We start from the raw sequence: 24,690 nt of genomic DNA on the forward strand, positions 1-24,690 counted from the left end.
CTTTGCAATCTGCACACACCAGTTGAGTAGGTACTGGGAGCCAATGTTGTCCTTGTGTTCTCGGACATAGTCCAGGAGGCAACCATAGGGCATGAGTTGTGTAATGAGTTGGACAGTGGAGGTCAGACAGATGCCCAGGAGGCGGCATACATGAGGGTTGTCCACACTGGCCATCACATAGGCTTCCTACAAGGTAAGAACAAGAGATGTATCAGAGTTGTTTTTTGGCTGATGGGAGAGGCACACAGTTCTCTTTCTGGGTAAAATAAAACTACTTTTTTTTTTTTGGTTTAAAAGTATGTACTCTGTATACAAGTGTCAGGTTATTCAAGGCTATTATATGCTAATAAATTGTGGGAGATAGACTCTTTTGGGGTGTTTTATGTTAAGAGGAAAAGACCCAAATGGAATTTGCCATTGGCAAAAGCTTTGATGAAAAAAAAAATATAAAATGTGATATTTCAGAGTTTAGGAAGTGCTACTATCTTCCTTGAGAAGATCTCTCTACATATCAAGACTAATAATGCTGTTAGCTCTTATTGCTTTATGGGATCCAAGTTTGGATCTCAGTATATCCTAGACAGTGGATGGCTTTCTCACTTCATCAGAAGTGAGCATGGGTCATTGGTACTGTAAAGACCTTGTTTTGCAGGAGAGGTCTGAGTCAGCAGGTATTCTAGAGGAAGCTTCCCCTTCTCAACATGGAAGGCTTGGTAAAGACTGAACTGTGAACAGTGGCAAGAAATTTTGGTCAAGAAACCAGCACATAAAACCTCTTCGAAGATCAACCAGAGAAGCACTATCCATGTACCAGTTCCAACCTCTGAAATGGAGATTCATGCATTTGAGATACTCACATACGTTCACACGTTCACACATTCTTACACACACACACTCACATACATACTCATACTGAAACACCCACACACACCCCCACTCACTCACATATGCTGCAGTATATAAATCTGTTTTGCATTTTCTTTCCATTGCTTGGCCTAAATTTAAACTGGAAAGTATATGGGAAAATTATTAGGCCGTGGGATTGCCAGAAAAGCACAGATCACATCTCTCCTCTGGGTCTGGGAAGCTGTACAATCATAACAGCAAAAAAAAAATCCTCTGGCTCTGCCTATTTTCTCGAGATGTGTTTGAGATTTGGGCACATATTGGATTCATTTTAGAGGGGGAGAAAAACATCTGCAAACTGGAGCGGAGAAAGCTTAACTGCCATAGGCTGATGATTCCTGGGACAGGAACAGAGCAGGGGGCGTGGGTGTCAGGCCACACAGAGCCTGGAGCCCTGCCAGTTGGTCCTACTAAAATATGATAGACAAACAGAACTGTGTTGTCACTTCCTGCCCACACCCAGCACAATGGGAGTGTTGTGTAGTCGTGTGCAAAAGTTAAAGTGAGCTTTGTTCTTCCCTGTTTATTTTGGAAGTTCGGATGGCCCATTGTGACCCGCAGCAAATATGCTTGGTATCCCACAACAATCTTTGAACCAGCTGCAAGCAGGCAGCACTCATAAGGGAGACCCCGGTGGCTTCTGTCCCAGTCTCACTGGATGCTGGCTTCAGTGACCCTGAAGGCCACTGTTTGTCACTATTGCTAATAGGAAATTTGAGTCCTTCTCTGCTGTCTTACTCATTTCTGGATTAGTTGTTTTATGAATGGGGGCAAAGGGTCCCAGGAGAGGCTAAATTTTTTGAGAGTCTTAAAGTCATAAATCTTAAAAATGAATAGTAAAGGGGCCAATGAGATGATGGTTCACCATGTGATAGTACTTGCTATGGAAGGCTGAGAGCTCAGGTATGATCCTTGGAGCCTACAGCCTACGCAGATTATATATATATAATATATATATATATATATATATATATATATATATATTATATATTCATGAGTGTACACACACACACACACACACTTTTAAGAAAAATGAAAAGTAGGAACCTATGAAATTTAAAAGTCTTAACCAGTTAATTAAGTTACTAAAATCCATGACAGGGGAGCTAGACCACAGAGTGTGGGCTTTTTGGAACTGTTTACAAGTGCATGCCAGTGTTTAAGAAGCAGCTCACTGAGGGATGTTCTTGTTGGCAATGTTGATTGACTTGCTACTTAGTGCCCTGTTGAAACTGGTCTTAGAAACACAAGCTTTGCTTCCTTCAGCAGAAACTGGTTCCTCCCTCCTTGCTCCTGCCCCTCACTGAGCCTTCCAGCAACAATAAGCACATGGCCCTGTGCTGAAGAATGCACTCTACGTCTGGCAGACCCTTACTCTTGGTAAGCAACCCAGAAGGCCATTGTCTGCTAGCTGCTGCAGCCACAACAGCTGACCCACAAGGAGAAGACCAGAGGTGACAAGAATGAAAAGTCAGGGAGGATCAATGGAAAGAGAAAGGGGCCAAAGAGAAAGAACAGAACGGGGGCTTCAGATGCGGGGTGCACTTGACTTTTATGCCTTTACTCTTTCCTCCCCCAAGGTCCCCAAAAGCAGATCTCCAGCTTCTTTTCTGTAACATAGTTATCATTCAGAACAATATGTCCTTATGTTATCACCTTATAAACAGTGCTCAAATCCACATTACTGGGTGTAATTTGTTAGCACACCCAGAATGAATTAAAACACGAATTAAGGAAGTAAGATTGACTATATTATTTTCTTTTTAACAAATATAAGCGAGATAGATACTGTAAGTGAAACAGCTTCACAGGCCCCTGACTACTTGTCCTTGGTTATGTTAATAAGACTTGGCACTGATTAGTAAACTCTGAAATGAAAGCTAATTTTGCTTGACAAGTGTCTTGCCAGCACACATGATTTTCTGTGACATTGCATTCATGAATCAACTCTCATTAGCAAAGTGCAATGTGGAGCTCCCGTGAGCATTCTCTGCCCTCAACTTTCTGTCCCAGGATAGGTGTAGTTTTCAACATCTTATTGGAAGCCCTGGGAGATACTGAAGTGGGCTCTATCCAGTTCCAAGACACTCTTTGCATTACCTTCTTTGTACCTCTGTTCACTCCTATCAAGAGCTAAGAAAGTTAGGAAAACATAGAGGAAAATTCAGGAGAAGCCAAAGTAAAATGATGCTCTTGTAGAATCTCCTAAATGCTCCAAAAAGAATCAATCAGCAACATTGGGTGTGTGTGTGTGATATTTAAATTAGTTGGGAGGGGCTTAGAAGGTGAGGTAGTAAGTAGTCTAGTAGGTTTCACACTGTTGATGTATGGCATCATTCATAAAAGCCAGCTTTTTTTTTTTTTCAAAGACAGCTAATAGAGCAAAGCAAAGAGAATGCTCATTTGAGATATTGTGATGCCCTCAGACCCCGGTCATAGAAACCGGAACGGCTTTCTTTATGCTTCCATCCCCTCATTTGTAAAACCTGTGCTGTGGCTGCATCCCATAGCCACTGTGGTAACACATGCTAAGACGTTAGCATCAAGACTGGCCCTGGGAGAAATATGTTAACACTGAGCTTTGATTCTTTGGGGTTCAGAGATACAGTAAGTCATGGAGAGAACCGTTCTTTTTATATTAAGAAGGATAAAAAGAGATAAAACTGATTGTTTATGATATAATGATGGGAAAAGCTTAGAGAAGAGCGTTGTGATGCAGGGGGCAGACTAGGTGGTTTCCAAGATGAGGGGTGCACTTGACTTTTATGACTTTACTCTTTTCTCCTCTAAGGTCCCCCCACAACAGATCTTTAGCTTCTTTTCTGGAATATAGTTATCATTCAGAATCTTCTAAACTTTCCTTATGTTATTACCTTATGAACAGTGCTCAAATCCACACTATTGGGTGTAACTTATTAACACATCCAAAATGAATTAAAACATGAACTAAGGAAGCAAGATAGATTCTATGAAGTGTTAAGGAGACAAAAGGAAACTCACGTCAAGGATTTCCTTGTTGGCTTTTGGAGATGTGGCTTCTCTTAACTCCTTGATGGCCACAGGGATTTTCACTTTTTCACCTTCTGGGATCCAGACACCCTGAGATTAAGAAGAGGGCTGACATTAACCTGAAACATGCTGCCTTGGGAGCTGGCTGCATTTTTAAGGACCCCAGTCCTCAAGGGCTCTGCATTACAAAGCCAGCAGTGCTGGGACTTTTTAATATCTCAGAGGCTCTTAGCTAACAAGCTCTAAGAATCTGAATAATTTTTTGGATCGAAACAAACAAATACCATTCCATATCAGAGAGACCTCTCTTTACAGCAAATGGAGACTATCACAGAAAACCACAACTGGACAAAATGCAGAGATCAACTGCCAATTTTCCAGAGGAGGTGCCAGAAATATTGTTAAGAGCCAAAGTAGCAGAAAGTCTGCTGTGAAACGGTTTTTCCTAGACATGGCTGCATCAACAAGTCGAGAACATTGCAATATCAATGGGCATGCTAGACAGAAGAGGGAAATTTCATGAGGTCCTCCCCTAGGGGAGTAAAAAAACTATAGGCTACTAATAACTGAACAGAGGAGAATTAGCTTCTCCCAGAGATGAGCCCCCTTATTGATCGTCCAGTCCAGAGAGATCAGCCCTAAAATCATATACACACAAACATCAAAAATAGACACTGCAGGTTGTATTTATATACTTGTGCATATATATGCAGATATACTTACATGTATGTTTGATATACTTATATATATGTATACTTATATGTATGTATCATAATGAAAATGGAGCTATTAAGAGTGGGAGTCACGGGAAAGGGTGAAGGAAAGGTACCTGGCAGGGAAAGAGGATAAAATTGGAGGAGAGAAAGCGATGTAATTGTATTTCAATTATTTAAAACAATCATATAAAATTCCCAAGGGTATTAATGCCCCACACCTATAATTACAGCTCCTGAGACACTATCAAAAGATGCTTGAGTTTCAAATCAATTTGGGCTACGTAGTAAGATCCTGGCTCAAAAAATAAGGACCAAAAAAAAAAAAAAATTGTGTGTTTTAGCTGGTGTACTGGTTTGAATGAGAACTGTCCACCATGGCCTTGGATATTGAATGCTTGGTTCCTCGTTGGTGGCACTGTTTGAAGACGTGTAGGTGGAGACTGTTAAGCAAGTACATTACTACAAGAGTGCTATGAGATTAGAAGTTTCACACCATATTTGTTCATTCTTACTGCTTTGTGCTTGCATGTGAAGATGGCAATTCTCATTTTCCTGCTCCTGCCACTGGGCCTGCAGCCTGATATCATGCTCCCCCGCCAATATGAACTCTAACCCTCTGGAATTGTAAGCTAAAATAAAGTCTACTATAAGTTGCCTTGGTCACGGTGTTTTATTACAGCAATAGAGAAGTAACCAACACAGCTAGTTATAAATGCAGTGTGGCTCATTAATAATTTAAGCTGGAATCACACTTTATAAAAAGTGGATTGAGAAAAGAAGATTGAAATGCTCGTCCCATGATTTATTCTAACAGTTCAAGAAAAGTAGCCCCTATATGTCTCTACCCATTGCATATACTTCCAGTCTATGCCTCTATGGTGGTCTATGAAAATGTTTTTGATTTCACAGTGATAACAAAAAATAAATCTCTTTCACTAGCCTGGGGGAACACTAATTCCTACACCTTCAATAAAACAGGTAGATGTTGATAAAAATTGAATTACTTCAGAATCTGATTATCCACACAGAAGAGCATAGCAAACACTGGTTCTCAGAAGCCTAGTGCAGACCTGTCTCCAGAAGTGTTACCTTATATACTGTGCCAAATGCTCCCGAACCCAGAACTTTGATCTTTTTGAATTCTGTTTCCTTTAATATCCTCAAGAGGGCTTGGTTTGGAGCTTCTCCGCTGGGTGTAAGAGGCTCCACGAGCTATGAAGAAGGGAGCAGACCCGAGATGTTAGCACCATATTCCACAATGTGTGACATGTATAGTTGATTCATTCAGACCAAGAGTGTCCAGTGGCTAACGGCATAGGGCCATGCTGAGTTCAAAGGAGCAATGCACTCAAAAGGAGCAGTGGACATCTTTTCTTAGTAATATACATTACTTAGAAATATGTATTACTTAGTATGTACTTGGTATGGAACTAATACACATTAGTAACACAGATCTTCTAATATAGGTGTTTAACACAACAGCTACACTTGAGGGATGCATTTTTCATTTCTGTTTTGTTAATCAGTTTTAATTGAAGTACAGTAGCAAGAAAAATGTTATACCATAACCATTTGGGCCATCTCTGGAGCTAGGGCTGCGAAGCCTGAGACCCATGCCATAGAGATGTCACAAAGGAGCAGCCACCATAAGATTTCAATCTCTCTCTTTGTGATTCTTTTCCTAGGTACAGGACCAGGAGCTACCCCTGAAGCAGGCCACCACTAAGCTTTGTATTTCAAAAGACACTGAGTAAAAACACATATGCTTTGTTGAATGGAGATTTCCAAGTAACTAATTGTGTATAATTGGAAATTTTTTGATTCTCCCACCATAACATATAAATAATATGACAATTATGTATGTGCTATGGTTTGGGCAAGTGTCTTCCAAAGGCCCATGTGTTAAAAATAAATCATGTATGATGTCATTAGGAAGTAGTGGGGCCTTTATGAGACTGGGACTTCAAGGAGGCTTTTAGGTGACTGGGAACAAATCACCTAGAAGAGAGATTGCCTCACTAGCTCCATCTCCCTGGCATGGGGTGAGTTAATATGCTCCACCACCACACACTCCTGTCCAAAGCCCAAAGCAATGTTGCTAACCCAGAACCTCTTAAAACCATGAGTCAAACATACCTTTCTTCTTCAAACACGAATTGTCATGGGTATTTGTTATATTGATGGAAAGCTACAATGTCTGATATATAAAATTCCACATTACAAATTCTCAAAGGAAGGTTTTTTTTTTTTTTTTCCTCCTAGACAGCAGTTGATGGCAATGAGGATGTTATTGATCCAGAGATAACCAGGCCTCGCTGCTCACCTCTCTCTCCTGAAGCAGGCGACGCAGTGTACGCTTTCGGACAATGTGACGCCTTCGCATGAACAGGCCGATCCCAAGGGCCACCACCACTATGAAGAGGAGGCCACCCACGATCCCAGTGGCGATAGATGGAATCTTTGGCCTGGAGTGAGAGACAAGAGAGGTAATATGGACATTCCTCACATGCCCTGCACATTTTGATACAGTGATAACAATTAAAATTATCTCAGAAATTGGGATATGTGTGGCTTATACAAAGGAATGGACTGGTGGCTAAGTTCCAAGGCAATGTTTCCAACATTTTTAGCGTCTCTGCCAGAAGTCACTTTTTTTTTTTCTGCATTTAAGACAATTGAGGTCTCAACTTAATTTCTCTCATTACTATAATTATTTTATAGTCTTTTAATAAAGAAAATATTAATGTAAAATTCAGAGAACATTCCAGGACAAGAATACCACTTTTTAATGTTTATTTTTTGAGAATTTCATACGTGACTACAATATTTACATCATTAGTCTTCTTCTCATTCCCCCGCAAACTCCCTTCATGCCCCAAGTTGTAAATGTATACAACTGTCTGTGTCCACTTAGTATTGCTGGTATGTGTGTGTATTGAGGCTGATCACCTGAAATCGGATAACTTATCAGCGGCTTGTCTCTGGAGAAAATTGATTCCCCTCCCCCCCGCTCTTAGCAGACAATAATTGCCTGTTGCTTTTCATCTAGGAGTGGGTTTTTTTTTTTTTTTTTTTTTTTTTTTTTGAGATTTCCAGTACTGCCGTTGTGCAAGTAATGTTCAAACTATATTTTTGAGTAGACACTAAGAACAGACATTCTGGTCTTTTACAGACTCTACCCTCTCTGCCATGATGTCACCTGAACCTTAGGTATAGAGAACTTTAGTATAAGTAAATCCTGCTTTTTATATGAACTTGCATTTTGTCCGTTCTAGGAGAACATACACGCAATTGAAAAAAAAAATTGTCAGGTATTTTCCCATAGCCATATTGGGAGACCTTCCAGGCACGCTGAGACCCTGATAGGGTCTCCTACTTTTAATGGGATCCCTATGTGAATGAATGAGCTCGTGGAAGCACAACCCGATAGGATTTAGATATAAAAAGCAGCACCATTGTGTGACTGTTGCCCCAATGTATCCTTAAACCCCAGGGATTCATTAACTTTGCTGTCTCACCAAGGTCAAGTCTAATTTCAGAAATATGAAAAATCAGAAGTCATGTCTTCAATCTCATCGAGAAGTATCTGAATTAATATCACTAATTATGAATTCGGAATCTTTAAGGATTATGTTTTATTTCTTTTATGGTGGTGTGGTGCTAGGCTGAAAGCTACTGTCCTTAAGAATCTACCTCCATTAGATTTTCTGTTAAATTTATTCTAATTTTCAGGAGAACATGTTAATGAATAGCAAAGATTTAGTATCAGCACTATTTACATATAGTGCAGGGACCAAAGTCCTCACAGACCCGTCTTAATTGAATCAACTGTACATCATGCAATAGTGGTTTGCAACGTTTCCTTCTTAGGGAGTACAAGTCATCTCCTGAGCTATAGAACAACCTCCTACTAATAAAGTTAATGAGTTTTCACCAATAAAAGTGTTCATTGAAATATATGAGGGATGGTTTGTTTCAGAGTATGTATTGAGAAGCCACAGTAGCAAAGGCAGGTGGTTTAGAAAAGAATGGGGCTCTGGGGTAGCAGTCTCCTGAGAGGCTCTGCCAGAGCCTGACAAATACAGAGGCAGAAGCTCACAGCCAACCATTGGACTGAGCGTGAGGTTTCTGATGGAGGAGTTGGGGAAGGCACCGAAGGAGCTGAGGGAGTTTGCAGTCCCATGAGAGGAGCAACAGTGTCAACTGGCCAGATCCCCCCAGAGCTCCCAAAGACTGGATCATCAACCAAAGGGTACACATGAAGTGATCCATGGCTCCAGCTGCATATGTGGCAGAGGATGGCCTTGTTGGACATAAGTGTGAGGAGTGGCCCTTGGGCCTGAGGGTGTTCGATACCCCTGTGTAGGGGATGGCTAGGGTGGGAAGGCAGGAGTGGGTGGTGGGTGGGGGAACACCCTTATAGAGGCAGGGGGAGAGGAGATGGGATAGGGTGTTTTTGAAAGGGAGACCAGGAAAGGGGATAACATTTGAAATGCAAATAAAGAAAATATCCAATAAAAGAAAAATAATCAGAATAAAAAATAAAACAAAATGCTTTTCTTAAAAATATTAATAATAAATGATGTACAAAAAGAAAACAATAAAGAAATGATTGCAAAGCATGATCACTGACTGTTTTAAAGGTGGGGATTATACAGAAAACCATTTGAGAAAGTCCTGGAGGCTGCCTAGGAAGACAGGGGTCATTTTGCTGGGGAAGTGTCCTTGGAAACTCAAAGGGGAGACATGATTCAGAAGGGTTCCAGGCCTGAGACAAGGCCTTCCTTTATTTTACTATTTTAGTTGATGGCAGAAGGGATCAGCTACCACAGCATGAAGTTAAGGCCGAGATGTTAAGGGAAGGGATATCTGTAGACATGCCCATAACTGGGACATAAACGTAAGGATCAAGCAGGCATTTTGTAGACAATCTCAATTCTGTACTGCATGCTGGCTGCTTGATACCACTGTTGCATGATGACTCTGAACAGAAATTTAGACATAATTTAATGTTCCTTGGGGGAGCATTTCAGTCAATAGTAGGAACTGATTAGAAACAAAATGCTGATGGAAATTTATTGGCTTTGCTGGGCAACATGTTTCAAGAAGAAAGAAAAAAGTTAGACCTTTTCATTTGACAAAAATGTCCTTCACATCATATTTGTGACATGACCCCCTGGGATACTGAGAGGAAAAGAGGAGACTTTGAGAAATGCTGAGCCTTATGGAAAGCAGCTGTCTTTGCAGAAACAGATACATAGAACAGGCTGGTCCATAGTGTTAGCCTTCTGTGAAGATGGCACTACTACTGTCCATCACATGCTGTCCACTGACCAACAAAGTGGACACAGGGCAAGAGGGTAGAACCCGAGACCTGTGGCTGGCCTAGAGGATTTGGAAGAAACAGGAAGTTGAGAGGGAAATCAGAGATGGCTTCTGGTCTTAGATCCAAAAGGTCTATCAGATCCAACATCATTGAACATACCCAGGTGGTTCACATCCTTGAAGACCTGGTCCAGCACATCTGTAGAAAAAAAAAAAGAACCACAGCATTGTATAGCTATAATCATAGTGATTTTGAAATTGGGTAGTTACTAACATATTTTTCATACATTAACTCAATTACATAAAACAATGAATTTGTTCATTTAGTCAGAAAATAATTTTTGAGTGACAGGCATCATATAGCCTCCAATAAATCAGTCAGGGCATTACTGAAATGCAGCACAGTATACACCAAATGCTGTATATACTGTATATACACAGTATATAGTTGCCATACAGCTGGAACCAAATGCCATGATGGCCAGGGAGCGGTATGCCAAAGACTGCATTTGGAGCCATATCCTAAACACTGTTTTTACTACTCAGGGTGGGAATTAGTTCTACGCTACACCCTCTGTTTTTCTTGAATTTTGAAGGCTTAGCTCTCTGACTTTTCCTTGCTCTCAGATAAAGCCATCTGCAATGGCTTTGGCCCTCCATCCATAAACCAAATTAGCTGGTATTGCATCAATCAGCAGTGGGATATAGCAGGAGGCCTTCTAGGTACACAAAGATAGTCAAAGAAATCTAGGAAGCATTCTCTAGTGTCAGTCAGACTCTCCTTCAAATACACTGTCTGGTGGTTTGTTTATTGTTGAGTGCGAAACACCAGGAGCCCATGCCTGCTGAGGGGATTGACAGTTTGGACAAGTTGCTTGGTTTCATACAGCCTCTGAAAGCAACACTTGGACAATTGCCATTAATTTTCATCAGGAAGCTGTGATCAGTGAGCTCAGAGGGGAAGACAAGCCAGTTCACATGTAACAGGATGACCAACAGGGACAGTGGCAGCAAAATGCTACAGAAGTGAAGGGTTGGGGCATCACAAGAGTAAGAAACCTTCGGGAAAGCTGACAGCGACTCCCTCACCTTTGGACTCCCGACGCAAGCCAAGGAGGTTGTGTAGATTACGTCTGTCATGTTCTGTCTCTGACTCAACTCTCTCATTATTTCAAAAAATTTATAATTGTAATTGTAGTGACAGATTCACAGGGACATACAACGAAAGTGGGAAAATTCTTGTGGGACCTTGTTTCATTTAAGAGGATAAAAAATGTTAAGAAATGTAAAAATAAGGTTCACCTTAAAGATGAATGTGCCTCCAGTATCTCCACACATGCTGAGGTGGACACATCTGTGGCTCTTGAAGTTAGGCAGGTTTCTTATGCTGTAGCCTGGCCTCTAACATGGCTGGCTCATAAATTGTACAGATTGCTGAGTCCTATAAAATCACTCCTTCCCCATGAAAATAGGAAAAACACTACTTTTCCAAAAAGTTAGAGGGGCAGTATGTTAGATGATGTATAAATATTTAAGTGGGGAAAGGTGTCCTCATCAATATTTCACCATATTTTAAAAGTTCATTTTAATCAACAACTTTCTGTGTAATTCATTACTTTGAGATAAGTACAGGCAGTAATAACAAGACTCAATAATTTAAGTACATGTTCCTCATCTGACTTAATAGAATTAGAAAGAAAATTTAAAAAAAATCAGACTAACTAAATGGGCAAAATTTTAATTTACATTATGAACAAATTCCATCTTTCTGTGCTTGAAAAACTATTTCTTATTCAAGGTAAGAATGCATACTAATAATTCTTCCTGCCCTGTGACTTTTGGGGTTCCCCTTAAGGCCAATATTACATATTCACAGGTAGAAACATACATAACACACTTATTTCCAAAATAGAGAGGAGGGGAGGTGTTAATTTATTGGACAGAGCCCAGGCAGTTATGTGTTAGAGAGTTTGCCCCAAAATTGCTTATGCAAGAAAAATGAGATAAGTTAAAAAGGAGCTGAGCATAATTCTCACAGGCTTTGCAGAGTTTACAAACTGGACAAAGTAACCAGCGAGGTGATGCACACACACGAAAAACTGGACCATATTAAATCACTACCACAGAGGTGGCACGTTCCAAACCACACCGTAGCTTGAGAAATAAAAGCACAGATGATTCTTTCTTTATCAGGATAATGGGAGTCTCAGACCATCAGCCAAAGCAATTCCTAATGTTGAAACATTGTTATCCTACACGTCACCATCAGATATCAAATGTTGACTTCAACTATCACTGTTTCTGATATTATCCTGGAGATTCTGAAGATTCTATTTACACAATCAGAGACTTTTGGAAAAGAAATTAAAATAAAATATTTCAAGGTAATATGATTGTTTTTCTAGAGAACTAATTGTCCTAACAGTCACAGTAATAAGAATATCCGCTGTCTCCTCCACCAATGTACTCACTGGCACCACCATCACTGCCATCCACATAGTCAGCATCTCCACTATCTACATCACCATTATCAGCATCACCACTATCTTCATCACCATCACCACTATCCAAGTCATCATTATCACCATTATCTACATCACCATCACAGCTATCAATCTTATTACCACTATCACCTTACCATTAGTGTTATTACTGTCTTTGCTACCACCAGCTAACACTCATCATTTATGGATCAAGTGCTTATCCTGTCTTAGTCACTATTTAAGTGTATTACAGGTATGAACTCATGATCACAAAATCCTGTAATCCATGATGAATTATTTACTATTGTATTTATGGAAGTATCTAGTTAGACATACAGCATCCTAAAGCCGTATAGTTGGTATTGGAAAGATCCAGAGAATGAATACTAGTTCTGAGTAAAGATGATGGTTTTAAGAAATACAGTGAGATGCATATTAAATATTTTATATTTATAAATTTACAGCATTCCAATAAATCAGATGTATAGAATCAGAACATTTCTGCTAATATACTCAAAATAGCTTTAATTTACGCTGTAACAACTTAATAATCAAGACTTTAAAAAGGCATTTGAAGCAACATTTCAAGAACTGTTACTCTCTCTTTCTGTGTGTGTGTGTGAAAGAGAAAGAGAGAGAGAGAGAGAGAGAGAGAGAGAGAGAGAGAGAGAGAGAGAGAGAGAGAGAACTGTAATTTAGACATTAACACCAGTTGTTATTCCTCAATTACAACTGCTCCTGCTCCCCCCCACACCTTTTTTTGAGTCAGGACCTCTCCTTTAACTGAAACTCAACAGAAAACACCACTTCCCACCTTCACCTTCCCAGTACCAGGGTTACAGGTATGTACTGTCATTGCTCCTGACTTTCTTTTACATGTGTGTTGGGGATTAATTATGGCCCCCATACTTGCATGAAAAGCATGTTACTGATTGAGCCATATCCCCAGCCCCTTCACCCCAGCCCACACCAACTCTATCCCAACCCTACTCATATAGAGGGGGAAGGGGTGACGGCTTGGTAATTGTACCCATCCTTCAACCTTTCCCGTTGGCACATGCATTGTCAAAGAACTAAGACTACTGAGACAGACATCCTGAGATGCTTAGTGATATTCTCACCAGTCTGAGATCTGCCCACCAGCACACCACTGCAGCCACCATGACTGTGGACTTGCAACATCTTAGGGTCCTGGCCAAAATGCAAGCCTATCTAACCTATTGCCTGAAAATTTAGCAGACATTTCCAGCAAACAAATTTTCATACACTGTTATAGGGGACTGCGCTACACTTACCCATAGGTACAGTTTGCATGGCAGAGGTGGCAGACATTGTTGGCATCTGCATACTTCCAGACCAGGGTGTTGTTCTCCCCCATGACGCCAGCCGGACAGGTCTTCACACAGTGTGGGCCATCGATGAAGTGGGCACACTTGATGCAGTTGTCTGGCCCCTGAATCAGGGTATAAAAAAGATTGCACATCTTTTCTTTCTTTTTAAAAATGGAAACAACTTTCTATTTATAATATTTACTATGAGAAAACAAAAGCCAAATAATATAGACATTTTTTATTATTGTTGTTGTATATGTGCACGTATGTCTGTGCACCACTTGCGTGCCTGATGTTCATAGAGGACAGAAGATTGTGTCAGATTCTCTGAAACTGGAGTTACAGGTGGCTGTGAGCTGTCATGTGGGTGCCTAGAGTCAAACCCAGGTCTTCTAGAAGAGCAACCAGTGCTCCTAACCACTGAGGCATCCCTCCAGCCCCAATGTTTGTCATATGTTTTAAGACATGTGACCAGTTCTACGACTGCTCTTGCTCGCTATGCCCACGACAGGCTACATTTTTTCCTACTGACTCAAATTTACTTTAAGAACATATCTATTTTAAATTAATTAATTAGTTATGTGCTTATGTTTATGTGTTTGTGGATGAAAACGTAGAGGTCAATGGACAACCTTTGAGAGTTGGTGGTTTCCTTCTACCATGTGTGGCCCGTTGATGGACTTCATCAGGCTTGGCACCGAGCCCCTTTCTCATTGTGCTGGCTCTCAGCTGCGCTCTTTGCTAACTGTGATCATTTACACAACTCTATCTCATCTAAGTGCTATAGTCTGCCGAGAAGGGAAAGCTGCTGTTTTATTTCCGTTAGAGTTTCAGCCACTCTAGTCCAACAAAGTTGCATAAGGTAAATGTGTTCGTAGAAAAAGCAAACGCATTTATTTTACCCAAACATTAATTAAACTGCATTCGTCACCTCATTTTAACAGTATATGAAGACATTGTGGGCACCATACTTGTCCGAGTCATCTCGATTGGTCTACATGTATTTTACCACTTTGTCTTTCTTGCATATCACATCTGAAGTTAAAAGGAATTTCTGAGGATAAGCCAGACTTCAACCTGCTGAGCGTAGGAGCATCTAGGAGCAAAGCTCTTTTGTATTTCTCCAGGGAAAAGAAGGTGGCACATGACGATGCTGGCTACAGAATGGACTGTGGATGTGTAACGCTAGGCTTTGTCTGTAAAACTTAGAAGGTCCTTGGAAAATTCTGAGAAATGAAGGCAGTGGGGCCGGGTAATGTGCTTCGCACTGTACAAGGAGACTGAAATAAGGTGGTGAGGCAAGGCTTTTCCCTTGGCTTCCTTAACGGTTCAGCTTTGTACACTCAGAGGCTGAACACTCAAAGCCAGAGCAGCTGGAACATTAAAGCAAAAGCAGCAATTATTTCACCGTACCTATGGAAATTTAGCCCAGTGCCCTGTAAGCCTGCAGACCAAGGTTTACGTTGTAACCAGTCATGCTGACAGCCCAGATTTCTTGACTCAGTTTGGTTACACTCTGCAGGATTGATAGGCAACTTCTGAAACATGTTTCAATGAGGAGATTTAGATTTTGCTGTTGGAACTCAAGCTGAGTCAAAGACTTCTCTGTGCATAGTATCAAGTACTAATAGGGTATTACTGTCAGAGGAACCTAAGTTCTCATTTACGTTTCTTATGAATTTGCCACTATACGTGTAAATAAGAAACTGCGTTTTAAAAACATGTTGGAATTCCTTTAAAAAATGTAACCTGGTTTTATTAAATAATTCTTTGCTAGTGTTTGATTGAAAGCTGCCTGGCACTGTCTAAGCCCCAGCATAGGGTGTCCTGTGGCACAGTGAAGGACTGGTCAAGGTGAGACATGTGTTGGACACTGGACAGGCGGGTGTGAGGTATCACTACTCAGCATGGCCACATTTCAAGACCGTATCATGCACATCTCTTCCTGGAAAAGGGCTTGCATGCCATCTTTCTTCCCGGGAATGGCTTGGATCCTTGATATTTCTGTTGATGCTGTCAAGAATGGACAACAGCAGAGGGCTCTTACCCGGCCTGTACAGGTGATGTTCATGGTCTGAGGCAGACATTCTGGATGGCACTGGATGCATTCAGAATTTTCCACAAACTCCCTTGGTTCCCTGGGAGAAGAGCACATGAACAGGTCATGCAATACCATGACCAGCACAACTGTTTGAAGCAACACAAATGACCTATCCCAGAAATTCAAAAGAATCTTAAGGTCAAAGAATCCGAATGCTGGAACTGCTTTGAAATATAATGTGCTGAGGTCATCTAATAGAACCTTAGGTTGTCCTACAGACATCTTCATTTATAATCAGAGTTTTTTCCTGACATTTTTTAATAGACATAATTTTTGGATGCTAGGTTAAGAACACCAACTATGAAAAACAACTTTATGAGACATCCCTTCCATCTAAGACCAAAGTCAAGCTGGAAAGAAATGGTTACTAAGACCAAGGGATATGAAAGGAATCAAGCTTGTTCACTTATGGGTGCTCTGGAAAACATCTTCCTGTGTCTTGCCTCTCCTGATATTGTAATGTCAGATACATTAATACAATAACAGACCTTGCCCAAGTGGTCTTTCCTTTGTCTACTTTAGTAGTTCAGACTGTGCTGGCCACATCAAGAACGAAGCAGCAGAGATAGAAGAAGCGCTGGAAGAGGCCTTGGAGCAGTGGTCATAGGCTGAGCTGCAGAAGTAGTAGTGGTCAGCTGATTGACAGGTGGAGAAGAGGCAGATGAACAGCTTGAGAGGGGCCAAAGCAGGCATGATGGGGATGGCAGAAATAGAGGACGGGGAGCTGAGGCTGAGTAATGGAAGACTGTATAGAGCAGGAGAAGAGAAAGTGCTGAAAGAGTTCCAGAATAGCGCCAAGATTTTAGAGGCAAGGGTCTCAGACATCCTGGGGGCAAGAATTCCAATAGCAATCATTGTCAGGGGCTGAGAAACCTATTAGCCAGCCCCTTCTTGAGGCTGCACCACATACTACTAAGGGTTAGGGAATCCCAGTGTGCTAGGCTTATACACATTCTGTATCACTTAGGAGTTCTACACTGCAGACCTAAGCAAGAACTCTTAAGACTTGTAGAGCTAAGGGTATCAATAGACAGGCGATGAATGGAGGCTCTAACAGTAGAGGTTCCCACCTGCCTGTTGCTACTACTCACTCTGTCAGACTCAGAAGTATATAAAAGAAGGCAATGACCACATCAGACTGGTCTTTCCTTGTCACTCCATGGTTCCTATATGGACAGACTAAAGGGACCACACCCAACTGACTAGTAGTTAAAAATCCAGAGTGGGAATTTTCTGAGCTTTGTCTATTTGTCACCTCCTGCAGAAGGGTCTTGGTTTGAAGAGTGGTTGGGTATTGCAGCAGGGTACTCAGCATCTTCCACTAAGAGACCTGGGTCTCTGGGTACAGTGAAGAGATTTCAAAGCTGAAAATGTGAGTGTCTAAATGTGAGGATGGACTATGTAGGCCTTTCACACATTCAAACATCAGCTATAGCAGTTGTCCTAAGTTCGTTAATAAAGCCTTAAGAACTCAAACTTGTCTTTCCATCCTGCTCTGGAATATTTCTGGATACAAACTGTGGTCCATGCCCTGTTAGTGAAACAGGATGGATGACTTCCCAGCATCATCTGTAAGTCGTATGGCTCTTCTTATCATAGCTTTCCCTATTTCCTTAAATTAAAAAAAATGCCACTCTCTGTTTCTTCAATCTAGTTTTCAAGCAATTTACTTTAATCATTATAATAGCTACTTAAAAGTTTACACTGATATTGAATTTCTCATTATATGCATATGCTGTGCTTTTTAAATTACTATTACATTAATCAAATATATCAATTACTTCTTTGTCCCTGGTTGATTTAAAAAATCACTTAATACACCAATCAATGATCAGTGTATGCTTGGGGTACACAAAACTAAAATTAATTAGGAAGTATTCTGTGTTGATATATCTTAATTCAGAGGGAAGAGTGGTCTGGAAAGGAAAGGCCAAATGTCCACGCTTCTTGGCTACCTTAACCACAGTCTCTGTTCTATCTTGAGAAACTCATGTAAAATGAAAATTTAAAGTATTTTCAGAAAAAGAGTTATGATAAATGATCAGGCTGGATTAAGGGACCATGAGAAACTTACTTTGTAATGTGATGAACAATTTGCCAGAAAACAAACGTAAAACAAACAAGGTTAAAATCAAGAGGAACAGAAAAAAAAACAAAAACTTAATTTGGATCACTACAAAGCTCTAAACCTAGCACAGTGGCTTATTTCTTAGGTACACAGAGGCCGAAAGAACAGTGTCTCACCCCTCCAGGATGTTGCACTTCTCCACGCACTCCCTGCCTCTGCTCACATTCTGGCAGGAGACACAATCCCTGGGATCAGGGCCCCAGCATCCTTCCGAGGAGCATAAAGGATTACAGACGTGGTGAGTGGCCTCTGAGAAGACAGTGATTCATAGGGTCAGTTAGTGGACAGTAACAGGAGAGATTAGAAGAAGTGACACTCTTCTGAGGGGTTGTGTGCTCTTCACAAGACACATTAGGGCTCTGGAGATAATATGGCACCAAGGCCTCTCTTCTCTGTAGTGTTTGGGGTAGCTTGAACCTGACCCTGGGGAGACTTTGGTGATGAATGTCGCAGCTGACAGAAATGGCAGGGAAGGTTGTAGGTACTTGCAGTGTGCTAGGCACTATGCCAAGAGCTTCCCATGTCACTGAGGGTTGCCATAGTACTGAAGTCATCGTGTATGAATGGGGATTAGAAGCCAGAAGTCATTAAAATAAGCAAGACAAGTTCCCGAAAGCCCAAGAGGGCCAGAGGAGTTCTGGAATACAGCATTACCTCTGTCAGAGTTCAGAATCTTGCCACAAATCCAGGGGGCAGTTGCCAGTTTCAAAAGTTAATTCAATGTTTTAAAATCAGAGTTGGGAATAGAATGTGAAACGTCACACATTCTTTGATGTGTACGTATGCAAGTCCATGTGTGCATGTGTACTTGGCTACAGCAATGGAAGGATAAAGTGTGCACAGAACTGTCTGCACTTAAAATATAAGGAATGCTAGCTTGTTTTTTAAATTACAGATATTTAGTAGCCTAGGCTCAAAGCATAGATTTGACTACACATTAAGGGAGAAAGGGGTTTGTTTGGATAACAGTTTAAGAAGGAATACTGTCCATCACAGTGGTAGAAGCAAAAGGCCAAGTGTTCAAACACAGGAGCCTGCTGGGAACATACTCAAAACACACCATTCCTCTGGCCCCATTCCACACGCCAGGCCACATAGGATTATGAATATCTTATAATGAAAAATGTGTTCATTCCATCTTCTTAAGTCTTTAAAAAAAACTACATATTTCTATTTATTTTGTGTAAAGGGTATACATGCTTCTCCTCTCTCTCTCTCTCTCTCTCTCTCTCTCTCTCTCTCTCTCTCTCTCTCTCTCCCTCCCTCCCTCCCTCCCTCCCACTCTCCCCCTCTCTCTGTGTAGGTCAGAATACTATTAGTGGGAGTTGTTTCTCTCCTTCCTCCATGTGAGTCCTGGGACTAGAACTCAGGATGCCAGGTGTGGCAGCAATGTTCTTTTCAGCCCAGCCATCTCACTTGCCCTTGATAAATCTTTAACACTATCAATATTGTTCAAAAGCCTCAAGTCTTAGCTTTCTCTCAAGACTCAAGGCAATCTCTTAACTGTCGGCCTCTGTGCTATAAAAAAAAAAGTCAATCACAAACTTCCAACGTTACAATGGCACATAGTAAACATTCCCATTTCAAAGAGTAGAATCAGGAAACAGCAAAGAAAGACTGGACCAAAGCAAACCTGAAGCCCAGAAGACCTACCCAAGAATTATCCAAGTCTTCGTAATTCGGTCCTGCCAGGTCTGTCCCTTACAGTGTGGAAAAGCCCCCTTTGGCCTGCTCTTTGCCATGCCTGCAGTCTTCCTTAGCAGGAATTCTATCACGCTGACATCTCTAAAATCCTAGAGTGTCCATTGCCACTCAAGTTTTATCTTTACAGGCTCACACAGCCCCCGTTCACAACTCCAAGTCTGCCAAACACCACCTGGCTTGACTGGTTTTCTGTAATCTTGGCACAGGCTTCCATGCCCCCTTCAATCTTGTATCCTTTGCGTGTGTCAGTCAGACCAGTACCCTGTGATTGAGACTGCCCATGCCAGTGGCCAGCTAAAGATGTAGCCTGGCCTCTGGAAGCAGGCAGTCTCTTCAGCAGAATTCTCAGTTTTGGCTCTCTTCTTTCAATTAATTACATTTCCACAAGATGAACCTTTTGGTGGGTGAGGTCTTGCCCTAGGGTACTTTTTCCTATTGTCCCAATGTGGTTGCACAAGGCTTCTCTTTAATGGTGCTTATACCTTTAGAGTTACAATTGCTTCCTCAGCACCTGACTTATGTGCAACTTTAAATTCTCTCCTTTGCCCATCAAACTGCATATTTTCATATCTCTCTGTCCACTTTCTTCTTCCAGCACGCTGTAGACCCGGATAAGAGAAGTGAGCGGCAGCCATGGTACAACCTGAATCCTATTCTCTGTGTTTTGAGATATCGTCCACCAAGCAGGCCATTGCTTTCTAATGACTTAAGTTCTCAGGACATAGGCAGAATACATCCGGATTCATTACCAGAATCTATCACAAATGGCCTCCAGCTCACTTTTTAATAGTGTCCTTCTTCCCCTCTGAAATCTGATGAGCCAGGTTTCAACTGTCCATATTTCTTTCAGCATTATGCTCTTCCAAACTCCCACCAGGATGGCCTTTTACGCAATGCTTACAAAATTCCTGGGCTTTCTTGAAGAAAGTTCCAAACTTCTCCACATTCCTCCCACAAGCTAGCCCCAAAGGTCTAAGAACCACATCCTCAAATCCATCAAAGCCAAGGCTCCTCTGCTTGACATTGATTTTCTTTACTGCTTTTCTCATTACTGCAACCAAATACTGGACAAGAGCAACTTAAGGAGAGATGGGTTCATTTTGATCTACAGTTTAAGAAGGGGTTCAATCAATCATGGCAGGGAAAGCGTGCCAATGGAAGTCTGAAGGAACATATGATTTCATTGCAACTCTAGGAAGCAGAGAATACACAGAAAGTGGAGCCTTCAAGCCTGCCTTCCCCCAGGAAAGGTCCACCTTGTAAAGGTTCCACAACCATTCCAATAGTACAGTTAGCTAAGGACTCAGTGTTCAGACACATGAACCTATAAAGGACATTTCACGTTGAAACCACACAAGACAGATTCACCATATGAGATGAGAACATTCTGGAAACAATTCTGATGCTGGTGTTACAATTATGAATATGCAAATTTTAATTCAATGAAGGAATAAACAAAAGCAATTAGAATGGTTGGGGAAAACCTCTGCAGTGTTTCTTCCAAAAATAAATTACCTCTAGGAACTGTCTGTGTGGGTGAGATGGGACCAGCTACTTACTGCAGTCTTTCTCAGCTCTGTTGTTCATGATTTTGGTTTTCTGACTGGGTGTCCCGAAGAGTGTTTTCCAGTTTATTGTGTTTGCATAGCACAAATTGCGGTTTCCGGAAATGATCACATCGCCATCACTGATCTCCTTGAGGGAACGCAACCCCAGTGATGTTATGTTCAGGCCAACAACTGCCAGGGAAAACTGACCACTAAAGGAAGGAGAAGAAAAATTGCAGTGTGTGTTATAGCAAAAGCAACGGGCCACCCTCAAATTTAGTTCTTCTGGGCCACTTAAGTTTCCTGAATACTGTGTTCCAGTTATTACTAATTATTCTGTGAGAAGTATGAATCACAGCTTTTAAAAATTGCAAGTATTTTTTTTTTAAGATTTCAAGGAAAAGATAGTTTCTCATTCACTTATTATCTTTAAACTTGGATAAACAGGAGGACGTAATCAGTGGCTTTATGTCATTTCCTTTACTATATTTATAGTTTTCCTAGAAATCAAGAACATGCTTTCTAGCGTCTGGCAACATCTAAATGTACTTTAAGTAAATATGAGTATCTGTCCATCTGCCTACCACTCAGCTAGCTACCCAGTCATGTTTATTGAATGAATATCTGTGGTTCCACTTGCCAAATACCACACAGGTTAAATATTTGTCTTTTTTTTTACTCAGGGAACCTGTCTAAAGGTGATATAATCATCCAGGCAGAGCTTTCTGAGTCCATCGAAATAATTGCAGCTTTAGTGTGAGCACTATGTCAGCCAAGGTTGAGGAGTAAAGCGTACCATGGAGGAAGGGCAGGGGAGGGTGACTTTTTCCAAGCCATGATAGCTCATATCTGAGACCTGGAGAGCAGAGCCCTGCCAGGCATAAATTGTCAAATACAATTATTGATGGAAATGCACATAGAAGTGGTGTGTATTTTTAAGAATCTTTTTGACACTAGCTTCAGGAATGGGCCAGTAGAGACAGGACAAAAGAAAGAGACTGGAAGTTAGGGGGTTAAATACCAAAGTTTAAAGCAGTATTTGGCAGGCCCTCTTTCTAGTCATGCTGATTCTCATTTCCCCCTTCATGAATCATCTCTCCTCACAGCCTGTTTTCAAGAAAGTGAAGGATCCTGGGTAGAAGATCCACAACCATCACTTACTGGGAATTCTCCCCCAGCATACACCCAGAGATGCCAAGAAGTCAGGGTCTGGCTGGGGTCTTTCTTTCTTGCAGGTCAAGCCCCAGCCTTTTGTGAGTCTCACCAGGACCTAGTGGTCATCCCTGAGCTTAAATGCTTGAAAGCACACACAGGGCTCCTGTGTAGCTGCTTGAAACATGGTGCTAACCCCAGAAAGAGAGCATTCCTGAGAGGACAGGAAGCAAAAGCAGCTGTATGCTTAGTATCAGACGTGTCCATCTAAAGGAGTTTATGGGCAGTAATGCATATTCTGTGTGTAAGGTGCTTTGACCCATTAACTATTCCACGATAGTAGTGGAATTAGTGATGTTAGAGGTGGTAAGTTTTAGAAAAAGCTATCACAATCCGAAAGTTTCCAAGGCAGCTTTGAGCTACAGATTTGCAAATTTCTTTTCCTCACCACAAATCTTAGGGTTTCTCTTACTCTCTGAAAGCTCTCCAACCCTCTCCCATCTCTCTCTGTCTCCCTGGTGTGACAAGCTATAGATCTTCAACTGTATTATTATCAAATATTAGCCAACCACAAACAAGGAGACATCCTATAAAACACCCAGTCACATTTTCCCAGGGTGTCAAGACAATGAAAATGAGCAAAGACACAGGAGTTGGGGAAGTTTGAAGGGGACTAGGAAGACATCAGACATCAGTGCTGTGTGAGATACTGGAGAGGACAGAGAAAGAATGGATGCATTTGTGGAAAATCTGGTGGGCCCAGAGTGAAGTACATGTTTGAGGGAAGTGCACTGCACAGTGACAAATTCTTTATCTTAGTTTTCATATCTACTCACATAAGTTGTTCACATTAGTGGAAGATGGTCTTTGTACTATTTGTATATCCCTTGACAAACTTGAAAAACATCTATTAGGCTTTTGTTATGGCCAACTTACTGTTGCCTTGTTCTGCCACGTATTATTTCTAGGTTCTCAAAAACATGGAGGTCAGTCCAGTTTTCAGGCCAAGCCTGAATCAGCAAAAACCCTAGAGGGAAGAAAAATGGCTTAGATACACTGTTAGAAATCTCTCTCTCTTTTTTCATCTCCCAAAACATTTATTAGCATGATTAAAAACATTTTTTGAATAGTAAGAGAAGGAGTTTCTAAACATGAAAGTTATCAGTGGTTCCACTTTATAACCAATATTTGGAATTGAACGCACAGCTTTATCGCCAGTCTTCATTTATTAAAAACAATCCATTTATCGGTTCCATGACATGACTATTGCTTTGTCTGGGTGAAGGTGAAGACTGGATGCCCCAGTGTGGGGGAATTTAAGGGTGGGGAGGTGGGAGTGGGTGGGTGGGGGCACACCCTCATAGAAGCACGAGGAGGGGAGATGGAATAGGGGGTGTCGGGGGGGGGAGATGGGGAAAGGGGATAACATCTGAAATGTAAATAAATAAAATATCCAATAAAAAAAAAAGAAATCTCTTTGTTGTAGGAAGCATGTTCTAAGACTCGGATAAGGCTGCTGTATGAACCAGGGCAGCCCATACTTCCTGTCCCTACCACTAAGGTTGATAGTGCATGCACACACACACACACACACACACACACACACACACACACACACACGAATCCTACCCCTTCTATGCAACCTTGAATCCCTGGCTGCCCCTCCCTCAATGTGTAGGCCAATTTCCACCTGACATATTGAGCAAATGCTCTGGTGCTGAAGTCCTTGAAGGATATCAGATTACACACCCGAATCCTTCTCTGACTGTTTTCCAGTCTCCTGTTACCACGATTTCCTTTTAAATATTTTTTTTCCATTTAACTCTGATCTTCATATCAATCTTGTTTTTCAGATCAAATTATCTCCCTTTCCAAGATGAAGAGAATGACATGCAGGTGGCAATCATAGACCCACAGATTCCCCGGGTGGACAATTATTTGAAATCTAGTTTGTGAAACTGGAGAACCTGCACTGCCGGCTAGTGTTCAACCTCATATCCTTCCCTCTGTCTTCTCTCTGGGATTTGGGGTCTGTAAGGATGATGGACTGTCTGAGCAGAAAAGAGCCATTCCGTGTGTCCACATCAAGTCCAGCACGGCTGCAGCAGCCTTGGCTTAAAGTGCTTTCAACTTGCATCAAGGAAAACTGGTTTTAAAAAATGTCTCAAAGAATTAATCATAATGGATAAGCATCAGGCACCTTATTCTCATGTCAGAGAAGAAGGGGAACTGTCTGAGAGTCTCTATAAAATTTAGTTTCCCATACATGCCCCCTGCATATCGGAGTA

At 41.3% G+C, this 24,690-nt stretch overlaps 1 protein-coding gene and 1 long non-coding RNA gene across 3 annotated transcripts in view; one reads left to right on the top strand and one right to left on the bottom strand.

The window, feature by feature from the left end:
* The window catches only part of Egfr (epidermal growth factor receptor), a 162,363-nt gene that overhangs the window by 20,729 nt on the left and 116,944 nt on the right, over nucleotides 1-24,690 (bottom strand). The window contains exons 11-20 of one of the 2 annotated variants that reach the window (XM_034508862.2): nucleotides 23,339-23,429; nucleotides 21,263-21,462; nucleotides 18,116-18,248; nucleotides 15,818-15,908; nucleotides 13,735-13,892; nucleotides 10,117-10,155; nucleotides 6,955-7,096; nucleotides 5,721-5,843; nucleotides 3,907-4,005; nucleotides 1-186 (exon numbers count right to left, since the gene is read on the bottom strand). In XM_034508862.2, the coding sequence (XP_034364753.1) occupies nucleotides 1-186; nucleotides 3,907-4,005; nucleotides 5,721-5,843; nucleotides 6,955-7,096; nucleotides 10,117-10,155; nucleotides 13,735-13,892; nucleotides 15,818-15,908; nucleotides 18,116-18,248; nucleotides 21,263-21,462; nucleotides 23,339-23,429 (1,262 nt within the window). Of the gene's footprint in view, nucleotides 187-3,906; nucleotides 4,006-5,720; nucleotides 5,844-6,954; nucleotides 7,097-9,381; nucleotides 10,017-10,116; nucleotides 10,156-13,734; nucleotides 13,893-15,817; nucleotides 15,909-18,115; nucleotides 18,249-21,262; nucleotides 21,463-23,338; nucleotides 23,430-24,690 lie in introns of those variants that run through there. The other variant, XM_076938102.1, reaches the window with a different exon arrangement.
* LOC143443052 (uncharacterized) lies at nucleotides 57-24,680 on the top strand. Its single transcript, XR_013111751.1, has 4 exons — nucleotides 57-193; nucleotides 2,173-2,286; nucleotides 6,894-7,117; nucleotides 24,256-24,680. It is a non-coding gene; the product is annotated as an uncharacterized LOC143443052 (long non-coding RNA).

Source organism: Arvicanthis niloticus, chromosome 7 (assembly GCF_011762505.2).
Source record: "Arvicanthis niloticus isolate mArvNil1 chromosome 7, mArvNil1.pat.X, whole genome shotgun sequence".
In the NCBI taxonomy this organism is placed as follows: domain Eukaryota; kingdom Metazoa; phylum Chordata; class Mammalia; order Rodentia; family Muridae; genus Arvicanthis; species Arvicanthis niloticus.